The following is a 13,335-nucleotide window of genomic DNA, read 5'->3' as shown; positions in this document are numbered from 1 at the left end:
TTGAGGTGCTGATTTGTAGCGCTAATGTGGGTCCCTCTTCACCTTCACCTTCTCCTCCTCGTTCTCATTTTTCTCCGTAATGTTATTATTCCTAAGAGGACAAAAACAAAGACGGATTTTTTTTCCAAAGTTGATTTTGGGCTGTTATATCGCGAAAAGGATGAGTTTCCGGTCAATCCAAACAATGTTTGGTTGCTGTGTTTGTCCTGGCCCACTAGGGGGCACTAAAGCTAAATTGTTCTCAAATGGTTTACTGTAAATCAATCAATCAATCAATCAATCAATCAATCAATCAATCAGTCAAAGCTTTATTTATAAAGCGCCTTCCGCAACCCTGTCGGGAAGCCCAAGGCGCTGAACATAGTACATGATCAAGTTAAATATGGTGAATAAATCGAAGATAAAAGCAATTGAAATGACAAATTTTAAAAAAAAGGTAAAACATTCTACTAGACGACAAATGGGTAAAACAAGGGTTAGAGTAAACCAATGAAAACAGGGAAATAAAATCAACATAAAAGAGGGCCAAAGTCAAACACTTTCAGGAAACGCCAAGCCGAGGAGGTGGGTTTTTAGGCGACTCTTAAATCGTTTATTTTGGCACATATTAATAATGTGTGTGAGGAACCCCGCTGCTGCGTGTTTAGAAAACACAAAATGTTTAAATACAACTGATTTCAGCTCTCCATCTACCTCCGCTCCACCCTCCTGGCTTTAACGAGCAGCCAGTCACAGCCCAGAGGACATAAAGGGGCGGGGAGCCTGGAGCAGTCGTGTTGTTGTAGGAGTAACACCAAGGGGTCTAAGCTGGCAACATGTCCTACAAAACCTCGTCACTGGTACCAGGAGACCTGGACAACCTGCGGAGAAGATCAGTGGCTGAGTCCACAGGTGATACCAACCTGCACACCTGCGTTTTTTTACGATGTTTAAAAAAAACCTGCAAACGTTTGAATTTGCTGCAGTTCGTTGTTTGTCTTCAGCGTGCTACTTAAAATCACCTGCGTTGCCAATGACTTCATTAGATGGTTTAATTAGATGGTGAAAGTTGACTTAGAAGCATTGTTTGTAACTGAGGTTATTTTAGTTGAGATGACACCAGTAGATGTGGGCTTTTCACAAATGGTGGTGACAATTTTGCTGATATTTTTTTATAAGAACTGAGTGAGGAAATGTTTCATCACGTGCATTGTAATGTCAGTCAGAAATGTTTGGCTGACACCTGCCTTTAAACCTGACATAAACCTTTTACCAAACCGCTGGAGCTGAGGAGAGAAGCCTGGTGTTTCAGGACTACATGCTCCAAAGCCATGTATTGTTTTTTATAAAAAAAAATCATTGTTTAAGGTTCCTTTTCTTGTGCTGCAATGCACTGACGACGTGATCAGACCGTGTTTGACTTCACTGAAGGGACGCTGCATGATTCTCAGGAGGTTTCTGTTAGTCACACACATTCTGCAGGAGGTCATCCACATGTCATATGTAATGGCCACTTTATCTTTTTTAAATCTTCAGAGAACTGTTGCGATTCTGAGCATCATCACCGGTTTCCACGGCTGCAAATCCACCCTAACCATGGACCTCAGCATCCAGAGATGGGACCGATGGCAACCCCCTCCCTGGATGCCTCTGCACACCACTTTTGCCACTTCACACCAAAATGCCTGCTTGCTGTGCACAGAGGTGAATGAGACTACATTCGTGCAAGATACAGTGGGATGCAAAAGTTTGACTATCATGATTTTCCTGTATGAATTGTTAATAGTTATGATAAAATGTTTCCACTAAATATGTCATATAGGAGACACACACGGGGATGTTTTAAGAAGTGAAACAAAGTTTATAGGATTTACAGAAAGTTTGCAATAATTGTTTCAACAAAATTAGGCTGGTGCATAAAATGTGGGTACTGTGTTCATTTAATTGACTCAAAAACCTTTAGAACTAACTATTGGAACTCAAAATTGGTTTGGTAAGCTCTGTGACCCTTGACCTCCATACACAGGTGAATCCAGTAAGGAGAGAGTATTTAATGAGCAAATCACCCCCTACCAGAGTATTACTCCACTCCCACTTTCTGTTTGAAAAATGCAACAAATGCTGTTGCAGACCGAGAGTTAAAGTTAAAGTCCCATTAGTTGTCACACACACAGGTGTGTGTGCGAAATTTGTTCTCCGCATTTGACCCATCCCCTGGGGGAGCGGTGAGCTGCAGACACAGCCGCGCTCGGGAACCATTTGGTGGTTTAACCCCCCAATCCAACCCCTTAATAGTGAGTGTCAAGCAGGGAGGCATTGGGTCCCATTTTTTCAAAGTCTTTGGTATGACCCGACCAGGAGTCGAACCCCTGATCTCCCAGTCTCAGGGCGGACACTCTACCACTAGGCCACTGAGCCGCTAACAAATACACACACAGGCTCACGACATTGTGACATCATATGGTACCAGCTAACATTCTAGGGTACCTCTTAGCCAATAGCGATGGCAGATTTCGATTCAAATGCAGTGCAGAGTTTTTACCTGACAACGGCACAACACTGACAAATTTAGGCTGAAAATTTAAATTTTTATTAAAATGCACTAAAGTGCAAAACTATTGACATGCAGCACGATTAGGCACTCGTTAATAGTTTATCAAGAGAAAAAAAAGTTGATTTTGGGGCGACTTGCTATTTAAGGAGGCCAATTGTAAGTTTCCTTCCTCTTTCAATATTCTCCGAGTGGCAACATGGGGGTCTCAGAACAACTCTCACATGATCTGAGAACAAAGATTGTTCACCGTCATGTTTAGGGGAAGGATCCAGAAAAGCTGTCTCAAGAGATTTCAGCTGTCTGTTTCACCAGTTGGGAACAAATTGAGGAAATGGAAGACCACAGGCACAGTTCTAGTTAAGGCTCAAAGTGGCAGACCAAGAAAAATCTGGGATAAACAGAAGTGAAGAATGTCAGCCCACAGACCAGCACCAAAGACCTACTACATCATCCTGCTGCAGATGGAGTCATTGTGCATGGTTCAACTATTCTGTGCACTTTACACAAGGAGATGCTGTATGAGAGAGTGATGCACCACAGAACAAACAGAGCTGCTTGAGGTATGCTAAAGCACATTTGGACTGAGTTATTTGGCATAACAAGGGACGTTGAGGAGGAAAGAGAAGAAAAACACCTGCTACCTACAGGAAAACGTGGTGGTGATTCCATCATGCTGTGGGGCTGTGTGGCCAGTGCAAGGACTGGGAATCTTGTTAAAGTTTAGGGACACATGAATTCCACTCAATATCAGCATATTCTGGAGACCAATGTCCAGGAATCGCTGACAAAGCAGAAGCTGCAACGAGGCTGTCTTTCAACAAGACGACCCCAAACGCTGCTCAATATCTACTAAGGCATTCATACAGAGGAACAAGTAAACGTTCTGGAATCGCCATCTCAGTCCCCAGACCTGAATATTGTTGAATAGAATAAACTATTGATCTCACAGAGGGGAAATTCTCTTCACAATCTGTGTGTGTGTGTGTGTGTGTGTGTGTGTGTGTTAAAGAGAGCTGTCCATGCTCGGAAACATGAATGAACTAGAGAAGAATGGTGCAAAATACCTTCAACCAGAATTCAGACTCTCATTGGAAGCTATAGGAAGTGTTTAGAGGCTGTTATTTCTGCAACAGGAAGATCCACTAAGTACTGAGTTAATTTCTTTTTTGTGGTGCCCAAATTTATGCACCTGGGTTAGGGTTATGCACAGCTGTCTGCCATTCAGGAGCACATTGCACCTCTCCAACACGCGGTGGAGAAGAAGGATGGCACGACGGCACCTCCAAGGCCACAATCAGAGCTGAGAACGAGGTTGAAGCACATCGAGAGGCCAACAACTACAAGGTGAAAAGAGAAAATTGTCGCTTAAAACTCTCCTGCACCCTAAGGAGCGCCAACTGTTTTGGTTTTGGGGGTATAAAAATTACTCCACTAATCTTAAACTTTAAAGCATTTTTTTTTCTCAGTTTGGCTTCAGAAAATGGAAAGGCAACGTAACTGAGAAGCCACTTGAAGACCGATCTGACATCGACAAAGAGCTGCACACTGATCTTAGCATTGCTAGGCATCAAGAAGGTTGTTAACTTTTTTTTTTTTTACTAATTCCACCTCTATTCTCATCCACAGCCACTGTTTTACATGAAAACATTAAATTGTGTTTTTCATTCCTACAGTGTCAGTGGTCACCTTTGGGAACATAGTTTATGTGTTTTTATTTGGCTGGTGGATCTCCCTGTTCTACCTGCTCATTTGTCCTGTAATGTTTCTAACCATCTGCGGCGCTTCTTACGGTACGTATATATCACTGCAGTCACGTTAGAGTTCTTTTAAAGGTGCGGATCACTGAAATCCCTTTTTTTATGATTATTTCTGATTATAATCAGTCACTCTAAGTTTTTCATGCAGGCTTAACATGAAAATAGTCTCCTACACTATCTCCGGCATTAGCTTCTGATCGAAACTAGACAATGGAACTCTAGGATTAGAAATCCAGACAGATCTAAATCAACATTTGTGGACTCGACCATCTTGACTTGCCACCGGGAAGGCTGTTGGGAATCAGAGGATGTCTCGACTAGCAGAAGCTAACTGTTAGAATTAGCAACCCCACCACACAGCAGAAACTCCTCCAGGTTTGTGTTGTTTGTGGAGATGGTCAGTGGTAGAGACGGCCAAATATCAGGAAATAAGACTCCAAAACCTGCCGCCTGAAGCTCAGCTGTGATGTTGGTAACATTTAGTTCCTAGAAATGGTGCACTTTTTTTCCATCTCGATGACTTGCAAGGCATTATTCTTACTAGACCACCGCAGATGCATTGATTCAATGAGTGTTCCATTCCTTCAACAGGTCAAAGTTTCCTTTTTGTCTTGTTTGCTTCATTTAGGAAAAGTTTGTTTCAAGTTGGCATGGTATTTTATTTGGCCGTTTGGGAAGTCCATACAGAAGGTCAGATGATTTGAAACATCCAAATATTTTCAGTTTATTTCATTATATGTATTTTTTTTCATACACAAGGTTTGCCGTGATAAACAAAATAACTGTTATTCAAACTTTAGGCTAGTAATGTCACCAATGGACCTGTTGTGATGTCAACAAACTGTGACGTCATCCCAAATGAACGCGACAGTGAGGATCTTATCGAGGACAAGGACTGCGGCCCCCTTCTGGTGTCTTCTCCAATCCCTGTTGACATTCCTGCTCCGACTCTGCCTCCGAAGAAACCCTCGAAGCACTGGGTAGGAGAGTTGGAATGAATCAAATCGGTATTTGGATGCTGTTTATCATCCCTTTTGTGTTTCTAGTGTCGTGTCAGCACCTACATCTGGCTGCTGCTGGCATACCCCGTGCTGGCCATCGTCCACTCCCTCGCCTGTGTGCTCTCCTGGATGCTGGTCTTCAGCATCCCAGTAGCAAAAATGAACAGCCGCATCATGACCACCGCCCTCCTCATGGCACCAGAGGATGTTCAGATCCTCAAACTGGACAAGGTATCAAAACTCCTCATATGAAGTTTACTTCTTTTTCTTAATAGCAGCTGTTTAGTTTTAAATGATCTGAACTGGTCGGATGGATTTTTATTGGCTGTTCGTTGCTCTATTTTTCAGACGGTTGTGTGTGAGACCAGAGTGATCTTGTGCTGCTACCATGCCTTTAACGTGTATTACTACAAATACACCGTCCAAGGAATCAACATCTTTGCTCTCAGTATCCTTTCAACGTTGGATGCAAACCTTAAAGATGCTGCTGGATTTGGTTGTTCTCCTTAACAGAACGCCCTTCAGACCTGCTACCTTTGGTATTTATGACCTTGACTGTCGGCTACTCTGACCGACAGCATAAATATGTCAGCGCAGAAACAATGTTTACCATAGCCATCACTTCCATTATCCCCCTGTCCTACTACATTGGTATGGGAATAGCCAGGTAAAGTGTTTCCATCTCAACTAAACAAATTAAATAAAGGGTTACAGCTTTTGACTGACTGTGTTCCGTCTTGTAGCCTTTCTGCTCAGAGTAACTTTGCAGTGGGAGCAGTGGTGAATGCAACATTTGGCTCCATCACGGAGATGACCTTCTACATCACGGCGCTGCTGCGGGGGCACCGCGCCTCCACCAAATGTTACGAGGAGATTGTGAAAGCTGCCCTCACCGGGACGCTGCTCGGATGCATCCTCTTCATTCCTGTGAGTGATGGAGTAACAGGTGAATGCGTTAATGAGGCTTAAAACCCGCTCACCAACCTCGCGGTGTGTTCACAGGGCATTTGTATGACTATTGGAGGCATTAAACACAGTGAGCAAAGATTTAACAGTCGCTCTGCTGGCGTGAGCTCTGCTTTGCTCTTCATCTCCATCGGCGGTAAGCGAGGCCCAGGAAGCCATTTTTGAAACGATAGTTTCCCAAACCCAGCTCACGTGTGTCTAAACTCTGCTTGTTTAGGTGTGTTTGCACCCACCCTCTTCTCAAAGACTTTTGGTAATCTGGTTTGTGAGAGCTGCTCCAACACCTCAGGCAACTCCAGCATCCCCTTCATCTGCAAGGACTGTCACTACTACACGGTGAGCAGTGTTTGTCCTCCTTCAGTGTTTGCACAAGCAACAGATGATGCCATTAGTTCAGATTTCATCAACATTCCAAACTTCTAATCTTTGATGCTATAGGATTAAATTCTGCCTCATCTCAGAAAGTTGTTTTTTTTTCTTCCCAGCAAAGTGAAACGGACCCACATTTGATCCTGTCCAGCATCGAGTAAGTCCAGACACGACAAACACCCGTTTTTAAAATCATGCATGTTCACTTTAAAAATGTGTTCTAGGCCTCTGGTGTACACAATTTCTGTTCTGCTGCCTGCTTCCTATCTGATTGGCCTCATCTTCACACTGAAGACCCACTCGCACATCTACGATATTCAAATTAGCGATTGCCACGGGGGCCACACAAATGGTGAGTATGCACAAAGACTAAGAGCATCTGTATCCTACAACTTACAGGTGAAACTATAAAAATAACAATATGGTGCAAAAGTTTAATTGTGTTAGTAATTCACTTTAGACTGAGGCCCAATCCCGATACTCGCGCTGTGCCCTACGCCTTTCTGTGATGTGTGCAATAAGGCTTCGAGTGCGTAGAAGAAAAAGAAGAAAATATCTTGTCTATAGCGCCTCAAGATAACAATCACGAGGCGCTTCACAAAAATGTAAAAAATATAAATAATTTAGAAAATGATTAAAAATATATTTAAAATGAGCAAAAAAAAGACAATTGTGATTACAAAATGTTAAAGAGAGAGAGAATAGGAAAGAGGGAAATCGGTGGTTCCTGAGGAAGGTGGAATAGGTGGGAGAGCAGAATAAAGAGAGAGTGGTGAAGAAGGTCATACAAAAGCCAGCTTGAACAAGTGAATCTTCAGCTGCTTTTTAAAGGAGACCACTGAGTCAACTGATCTCAGGCTCAGGGGGAGAGAGTTCCAGAGTCTGGGGGCCACAGCAGCAAATGATCTGTCACCTTTGGTCTTTAGCCTGGTGCTGCACAACCAGTAGGCTTTGATCACTGGACCTCAGGGACCTGTTGGGGGGGGTAGGGACTGAGAAGATCACCAATGTAAGATGGTGCTTGTCTATGTAAGGCCCTATAGACCAGAACCAGGATCTTGAAATGAACGCTGAAGTTGACTGTCAGCCAGTGAAGCTGGAGGAGAAGCGGGGTGATGTGGGTGTGTTTGGAGGACTTGGTCAGAAGCCGAGCACAGGCATTCTGAACCACCTGTAGACGGTTCAGGGAGGTTCTGCTCAGACACGTGAAAAGAGAGTTACAGTAGTCTAAGCGTGAGGAGATGAAGGTGTGGATAACTGTCTCAAGTTCAGAGCGGGACAGAATGGGACTCAGCTTAGCAATGTTCCTGAGATGGAAGAAGGAAGAGCGAACAAGAGAACTGACATGAGAATCCAGGGTGAGAGCTGGGTCAAAGGTCACGCCAAGATTCCTGACAGAAGGTTTGGTGTGGGAAGCAAGCTGATCAAGAGAGTCTCTGACTTTGGGAACCAGCTTGTCTGGGGCACAGATGAGGATCTCAGTCTTATCTTCATTCAGCTGAAGAAAGCTCCCAGCCATCCAGGTTTTGATAGAGTCTAAGCAGGTGTGTAACAGCTGCAGCTTAGACATCTCATGGGGCTTAAAGGAGATGTACATTTGGATGTCATCTGCATAAAGATGGTAGGAGATTCCTTTGAAGGAGCTCAGGATGTGCTGAAGAGGAAGCAGATAGAGGAGGAAGAGCAGAGGCCCCAGCACAGAACTTTGTGGGACACCATGGGTAAGGGAGGTGGTGGAGGACCTAAACTTGGAGACGGCCACAGAAAAGGAGCGCTCAGAGAGGTAAGAGGAGAACCACTCCTGAGCAGTTCCTGATAGGCCTACCCAGTCTCTGAGCCTCTCCAGTAGCAGGTGATAGTCAACAGTGTCAAAGGCTGCAGTCAGGTCCAACAGGACCAGAACAGAACAGTCCCCTGCATCACTGTGAGTCAGAAGGTCATTAGAGACCCTAAGAAGAGCTGTTTCAGTAGAATGAGCTCTACGAAAACCTGACTGGAAGCTATCATAGATGTTATGTTCATCAAGAGCAGCTGTGAGTTGTTTAGCCACAACCTTTTCCAAGATCTTGGAGATGAACGGAAGTTTAGAGATGGGTCTGAAGCTGCTATGGAGAGAGGCGTCAAGACTCGGTTTTTTAAGAAGCGGGTGGATTACAGCGTTCTTAAAGTATGCAGGGACCTGACCAGAAACCAGAGAAGCATTAAATATAGAGAGCACGCTGGGACCGATGGACTGAAAAGCACTTTTAAACAAAGATGAGGGTAAGATGTCGAGGGGGCATGCAGAGGTCTTCATAGAGTTAACTAGTTTGGTTAACTCGGGCAAAGAAACGGGAGCAAAGCTATCTAGGATGATGGGCCTGGTTGGAGTTGGCAGAGGCAGTGATAAGGCTGAAGGAGAGATGCTAGATCTAACCTTATTGACTTTGTCCACAAAGAAAGACAGAAAGTTCTCACAGTCTGCACCAGAGTGGATGGAGGCTGTAGGAGAGGCAGGAGACACGATGCTGCTGATGGTGTAAAACAGCACCTTGGTGTTCCCTTTGCTCATGGACACCTGGTTGGAAAAATGGGAAACCCTAGTGTCTCCGACTGTAGAGTTAAAGGATGTCAGAAGATCCTTTAGGTGCAGCAGATGGACGTGGAGATGAGTTTTCTTCCACAAGCGCTCAATTGTTCTGCATTGGCGCTTCAGGCTGAGAAGGCTGTCATTAAACCAGGGAGTAGGGTTCACTGCAGGAACTGATCTGGTTCTGACTGGACAGATGTTGTTCAGAATGGAGAGGCAGTGCTCGCTAAACTGAGAAGAACGGGGTGAATCAAAAGCAGCAGAAAAATTGCTAGCGTAGTACACTAGTGTGCCGAATTGGAACAGGGAGCATTGCGTCACTGACCGCGATGCATGCCGGGATGTCTGTCGCTGTTTCCTGCGTCTTAACAACTTTCAAACCATTTAAATTCATCAGCGTCCAAATAAAATCATGGTCTAAAACATTCAGAGCATGAATAAATATCATTCATCCTCTTAAAGTAAACTTCTCTCATTTGAAAATGCATATTTTCGGAAAGGCCACTTAAGCCGTTGCTCCGCCGCCTTCTCAAAAGTCCCTTGCAGCAATGGGTTGTGGGTAATTACCAAAGTCCACATCGATGTGGAGCAAAGGTGCAAAAGGGGCATGGACACCCTACACACTCTCACCCCTGGACGAGAACGCACAATTGAAGGCTGCATGGGTGGAAGTGTGAGCATTGGAACTGGGCCCTAGAGAACGTCTGAAGGCCCAGGAACTCTGTCAGGTGTTTTGGACTTATTAGCTGATTAGAGTGTGACACTGAGTCTAGAACCTTTTCACAATATTCTAATGATCTGAGCTTTTGCATTTGAGGTTTTCATAAGCTGTAAGCCATAATCATCTCAATTATAACTAATAAAGGCTTGAAGTATCTGGCTTTGCGTGGAATGAGTCTGTCTCATTTGTTTTCATTTTTGAAGATTAATTCCTGAAATAAATTAACTTTGTAGATGAGTTTGAAACACTTAGTGTTGTATGTTTGTATTGAAAGTGGAAACGCTTTGACATTTAGTCATTTTAAATTATATTTGCAGTGGTCTCCATTAGGAATCCATGCCTTTTATAAGTGCGCCTGTTTCAGGATCTAGAAGATTGCCAGGTCGAAGGCGAGCTTCAGTTTCACTTCCTGATATTTGAACATCTCCTCTCTGATTGGCCAACAGCAACGTGACTCGGTTCACTTTGCAGCATAGCTGTTTTTGACCAGGATTTAAGCATTAAACAATGTGAAAAGTTGTTGACATGCATCAAAAGGTCAGCTCCCTCCAACAAAAGGAGGTATTCACCAAGTGTGTTCCTGTCCATCAGCAGCAGGTCACCATGTCGTCCACTGGTCTCGATGGAGGGCTCTGGTCGTGCTGATCGTCGCCACGGTGCTGATGACGTGCTGTGCGGACCTCTGCACTGAAAACATTGAGCCCATCCTGACTCATTCCTCCATCTCCCAGGTAAATATAACTCATTATGTCTCAAATTGTATTCAGTGCTGATTCACTAAAGTCGGGTGTTAAGTTGCACAGAGGTGTCTCCATGTCTTCTTGCAGTACTTCATCGGTGTCACTGTGATCGCTATGGTGCCAGAAATTCCTGAGATAATGAACGGAATCCAATTTGCGCTGCAAAACAACATCAGCCTGAGGTTTGATGCGTCTCAGTACTTTTACTGTCAAACTGAAGTAACAAACCCCCTGAAGTGATTTGACTTTGTGTTGCATTGAAGGGTTTAACTTAAACATCTCGTTTCAGTCTTGAAGTAGGAAGTTGTATTGCTGTGCAAGTCTGCATGATTCAGATTCCACTCCTCATCCTATTTAATGCGTTCTATGTGAGTATGTATAGTTCTCTTTAATGCCTAAACTTAGAGGTGTGTGTGTGTGTGTGTGTGTGTGTGTGTGTGTGTGTGTGTGTGTGTGTGTGTGTGTGTGTGTGTGTGTGTGTGTGTGTGTGTGTGTGTGTGTGTGTGTGTGTGTGTGTGTGTGTGTGTGTGTGTGTGTGTGTGTGTGTGTGTGTGTGTGTGTGTGTGTGTGTGTGTGTGTGTGTGTGTGTGTGTGTGTGTGTGTGTGTGTGTGTGTGTGTGTGTGTGTGTGTGTGTGTGTGTGTGTGTGTGTGTGTGTGTGTGTGTGTGTGTGTGTGTGTGTGTGTGTGTGTGTGTGTGTGTGTGTGTGTGTGTGTGTGTGTGTGTGTGTGTGTGTGTGTGTGTGTGTGTGTGTGTGTGTGTGTGTGTGTGTGTGTGTGTGTGTGTGTGTGTGTGTGTGTGTGTGTGTGTGTGTGTGTGTGTGTGTGTGTGTGTGTGTGTGTGTGTGTGTGTGTGTGGCGTTAACTGATGTCCATTTCTTTGCCTGGTGAATGAATGATTGTTTAATTGACCCTGGCTGTTTCCCGTCGCTTCTTCAGGATGTTGGTTTTGTTCTCGTGTTCAGCGATGTTCACCTCTGGGCCAGCATCTTCAGTGTCATTCTGGTTAACTACATCTTCATGGATGGAAAATGTGACTACTTTCAGGGTAGGTTTTCTCCTTTTTTACTAATGTCGTCACCTTTCAGATGTGTTTAGAAGATGGCTGAAAGTAGACTGGTCCATGTAAATCATGCTGATTATTAAACTGTAATGAAGTCTAAAGATTTTATTCCCTGTTCTGTTTGCAGGCACGGCTCTTGTGGTGGTTTACTTCATCCTTTTAGCCCTTTACTTCTTTGCTCCTTCTCCTCGTTCGTGTTGATCCGTCAGGCTGGTATTTGTTCACCATTAGTTCATTGTGGGGTGGTTCAGGTTTGGTGACACAAGATGGACAGGATTTTGTTACTGGAGCAGAGAAAAGGGATGTCTGGTTTTGACACGTTCTCATTCTTGCTGCTTTGTGACTTTGATTACATGTAATTTGAAATCCTGATTTAATGTAATAAATGCATCATTGATTAAAAGTGTAAAAATTAAGCATCTGTACTTTTTCTCTAAATGAATGCGACAGCCACTCACGCAGAATTATGAAAAAACAGGTTTTAGTTTTGGGGTCAGTGTTGCTCATTATCAAAGCAAAACAAATGGATATCATGGATATCAACTTTTGACAAACATTCATAAAAGCCTACCAAACATTTTAGTAGTATCCTGCAAAATGTTTGAATGGGATTTTGTTTAAAAAGAAATTGATGCACAAAAGTAACAGAATGGAGTAGATTGAAGGCAAAACAAAAGACGAAGGCGAGGTTCTGCATTTTGGGCAAAATCCAATCCTGACGACATTTAAGTACAACATTTGGCATCAGTGAAACATCAGGTATGGATCAAGAACCAATAAACACACATGCTGCATCTTGTTCTCCAAGCTTGGCCCTTAACACTAGACATACCCGGGATGTTTAAAAAAAGACCAACCTGCAGCAAATGTTTGGAAAGGCGTGTTACCAACATAACTCGGTGCAAAACTGTTGTTGGCAAATGTCATGGATTTTATCAATGTTTATCAATAACCCATTTCCTACAGTGAAGACAGGAGACAATGAGCAGACAAGCCAAACCGTTATAACTGCCACGTGCCGAAGCAAATGCCTCGAACATCTGTTCACAGGGTTTATTTATAGAGAGAGATAAGAGGTAGAGAGAGTCAGTGTGTGTGTGTGTGGGACAAGAATGTGTGTGTGTGTATGAGTAAGTAAGCAAGCATGCAGAGAGGCATAGAGCAAGTATATTTATGTTGATGAGAGCAATACATTATGTCCAGTTGAGTCCATGATCAGGAATTAATAAACATAGATTTTTCCATAACATTCCCTCCTGTTTATCCGAATATAATAATCCAACAGAAGGAAGCAACAAAACCAAATAAGGAAAAATAAAAAGTAAAATAATTAGAAATTTTACCCACTTCCATAACGTGTCACCACTAAATATGAAAGCTACATCACAAAAATCAAATAATGGAAGAGGGGTAAACCAGGAAAGGTGATCATCTCAGTAGTCATACGGGCCAACGGGTTACAAATCAATTAACTCGAGATAAAAGCAAAACAAAAATGATAAACATCAAAACACGAAAAATAATTAAAGTGATGAACACCGCAATCAGATATAAAAGGTTCAGAATCAACATGAAAAGGCAAACAGCATGAGATGCTGCAATCATTTGTCTATTACGG

At 43.4% G+C, this 13,335-nt stretch overlaps 1 protein-coding gene across 2 annotated transcripts; it reads left to right on the top strand.

The window, feature by feature from the left end:
- The first annotated feature begins 741 nt into the window (after positions 1-741).
- cax1 (cation/H+ exchanger protein 1) lies at positions 742-12,133 on the top strand. Of its 2 annotated transcripts, none has more exons than XM_015959122.3 (20): positions 742-891; positions 1,516-1,683; positions 3,732-3,877; positions 4,000-4,108; positions 4,207-4,323; positions 4,919-4,980; positions 5,091-5,270; positions 5,337-5,522; positions 5,640-5,739; positions 5,817-5,958; positions 6,035-6,218; positions 6,294-6,393; positions 6,475-6,593; positions 6,743-6,783; positions 6,851-6,978; positions 10,511-10,647; positions 10,744-10,838; positions 10,946-11,024; positions 11,594-11,702; positions 11,845-12,133. In XM_015959122.3, the coding sequence occupies exons 1-20, from the start codon at positions 816-818 to the stop codon at positions 11,916-11,918; spliced, it is 2,352 nt and encodes a 783-aa protein (XP_015814608.3). In that variant the 5' UTR covers positions 742-815; the 3' UTR covers positions 11,919-12,133. The 2 variants fall into 2 exon arrangements, with proteins under 2 accessions (XP_015814608.3, XP_015814599.3); XM_015959113.3 differs by having other exon boundaries at positions 10,508-10,647.
- Positions 12,134-13,335: the final 1,202 nt, after the last annotated feature.

Source organism: Nothobranchius furzeri, chromosome 1 (genome assembly GCF_043380555.1).
Source record: "Nothobranchius furzeri strain GRZ-AD chromosome 1, NfurGRZ-RIMD1, whole genome shotgun sequence".
Lineage (NCBI taxonomy): Eukaryota > Metazoa > Chordata > Actinopteri > Cyprinodontiformes > Nothobranchiidae > Nothobranchius > Nothobranchius furzeri.
This window is presented reverse-complemented; position numbering and strand designations above follow the sequence as displayed.

What these genes read in the sequence shown, in the direction of transcription:
- cax1 (XM_015959113.3), top strand. Translation starts at nt 816, where the DNA reads ATGTCCTACAAAACCTCGTCACTGGTACCAGGAGACCTGGACAACCTG. An exon ending in AGAAACCCTCGAAGCACTGG is followed by an intron (nt 5,271 to 5,336) that starts GTAGGAGAGTTG and finishes TTGTGTTTCTAG; the next exon opens with TGTCGTGTCAGCACCTACAT. An exon ending in TCCTATTTAATGCGTTCTAT is followed by an intron (nt 11,025 to 11,593) that starts GTGAGTATGTAT and finishes TCGCTTCTTCAG; the next exon opens with GATGTTGGTTTTGTTCTCGT.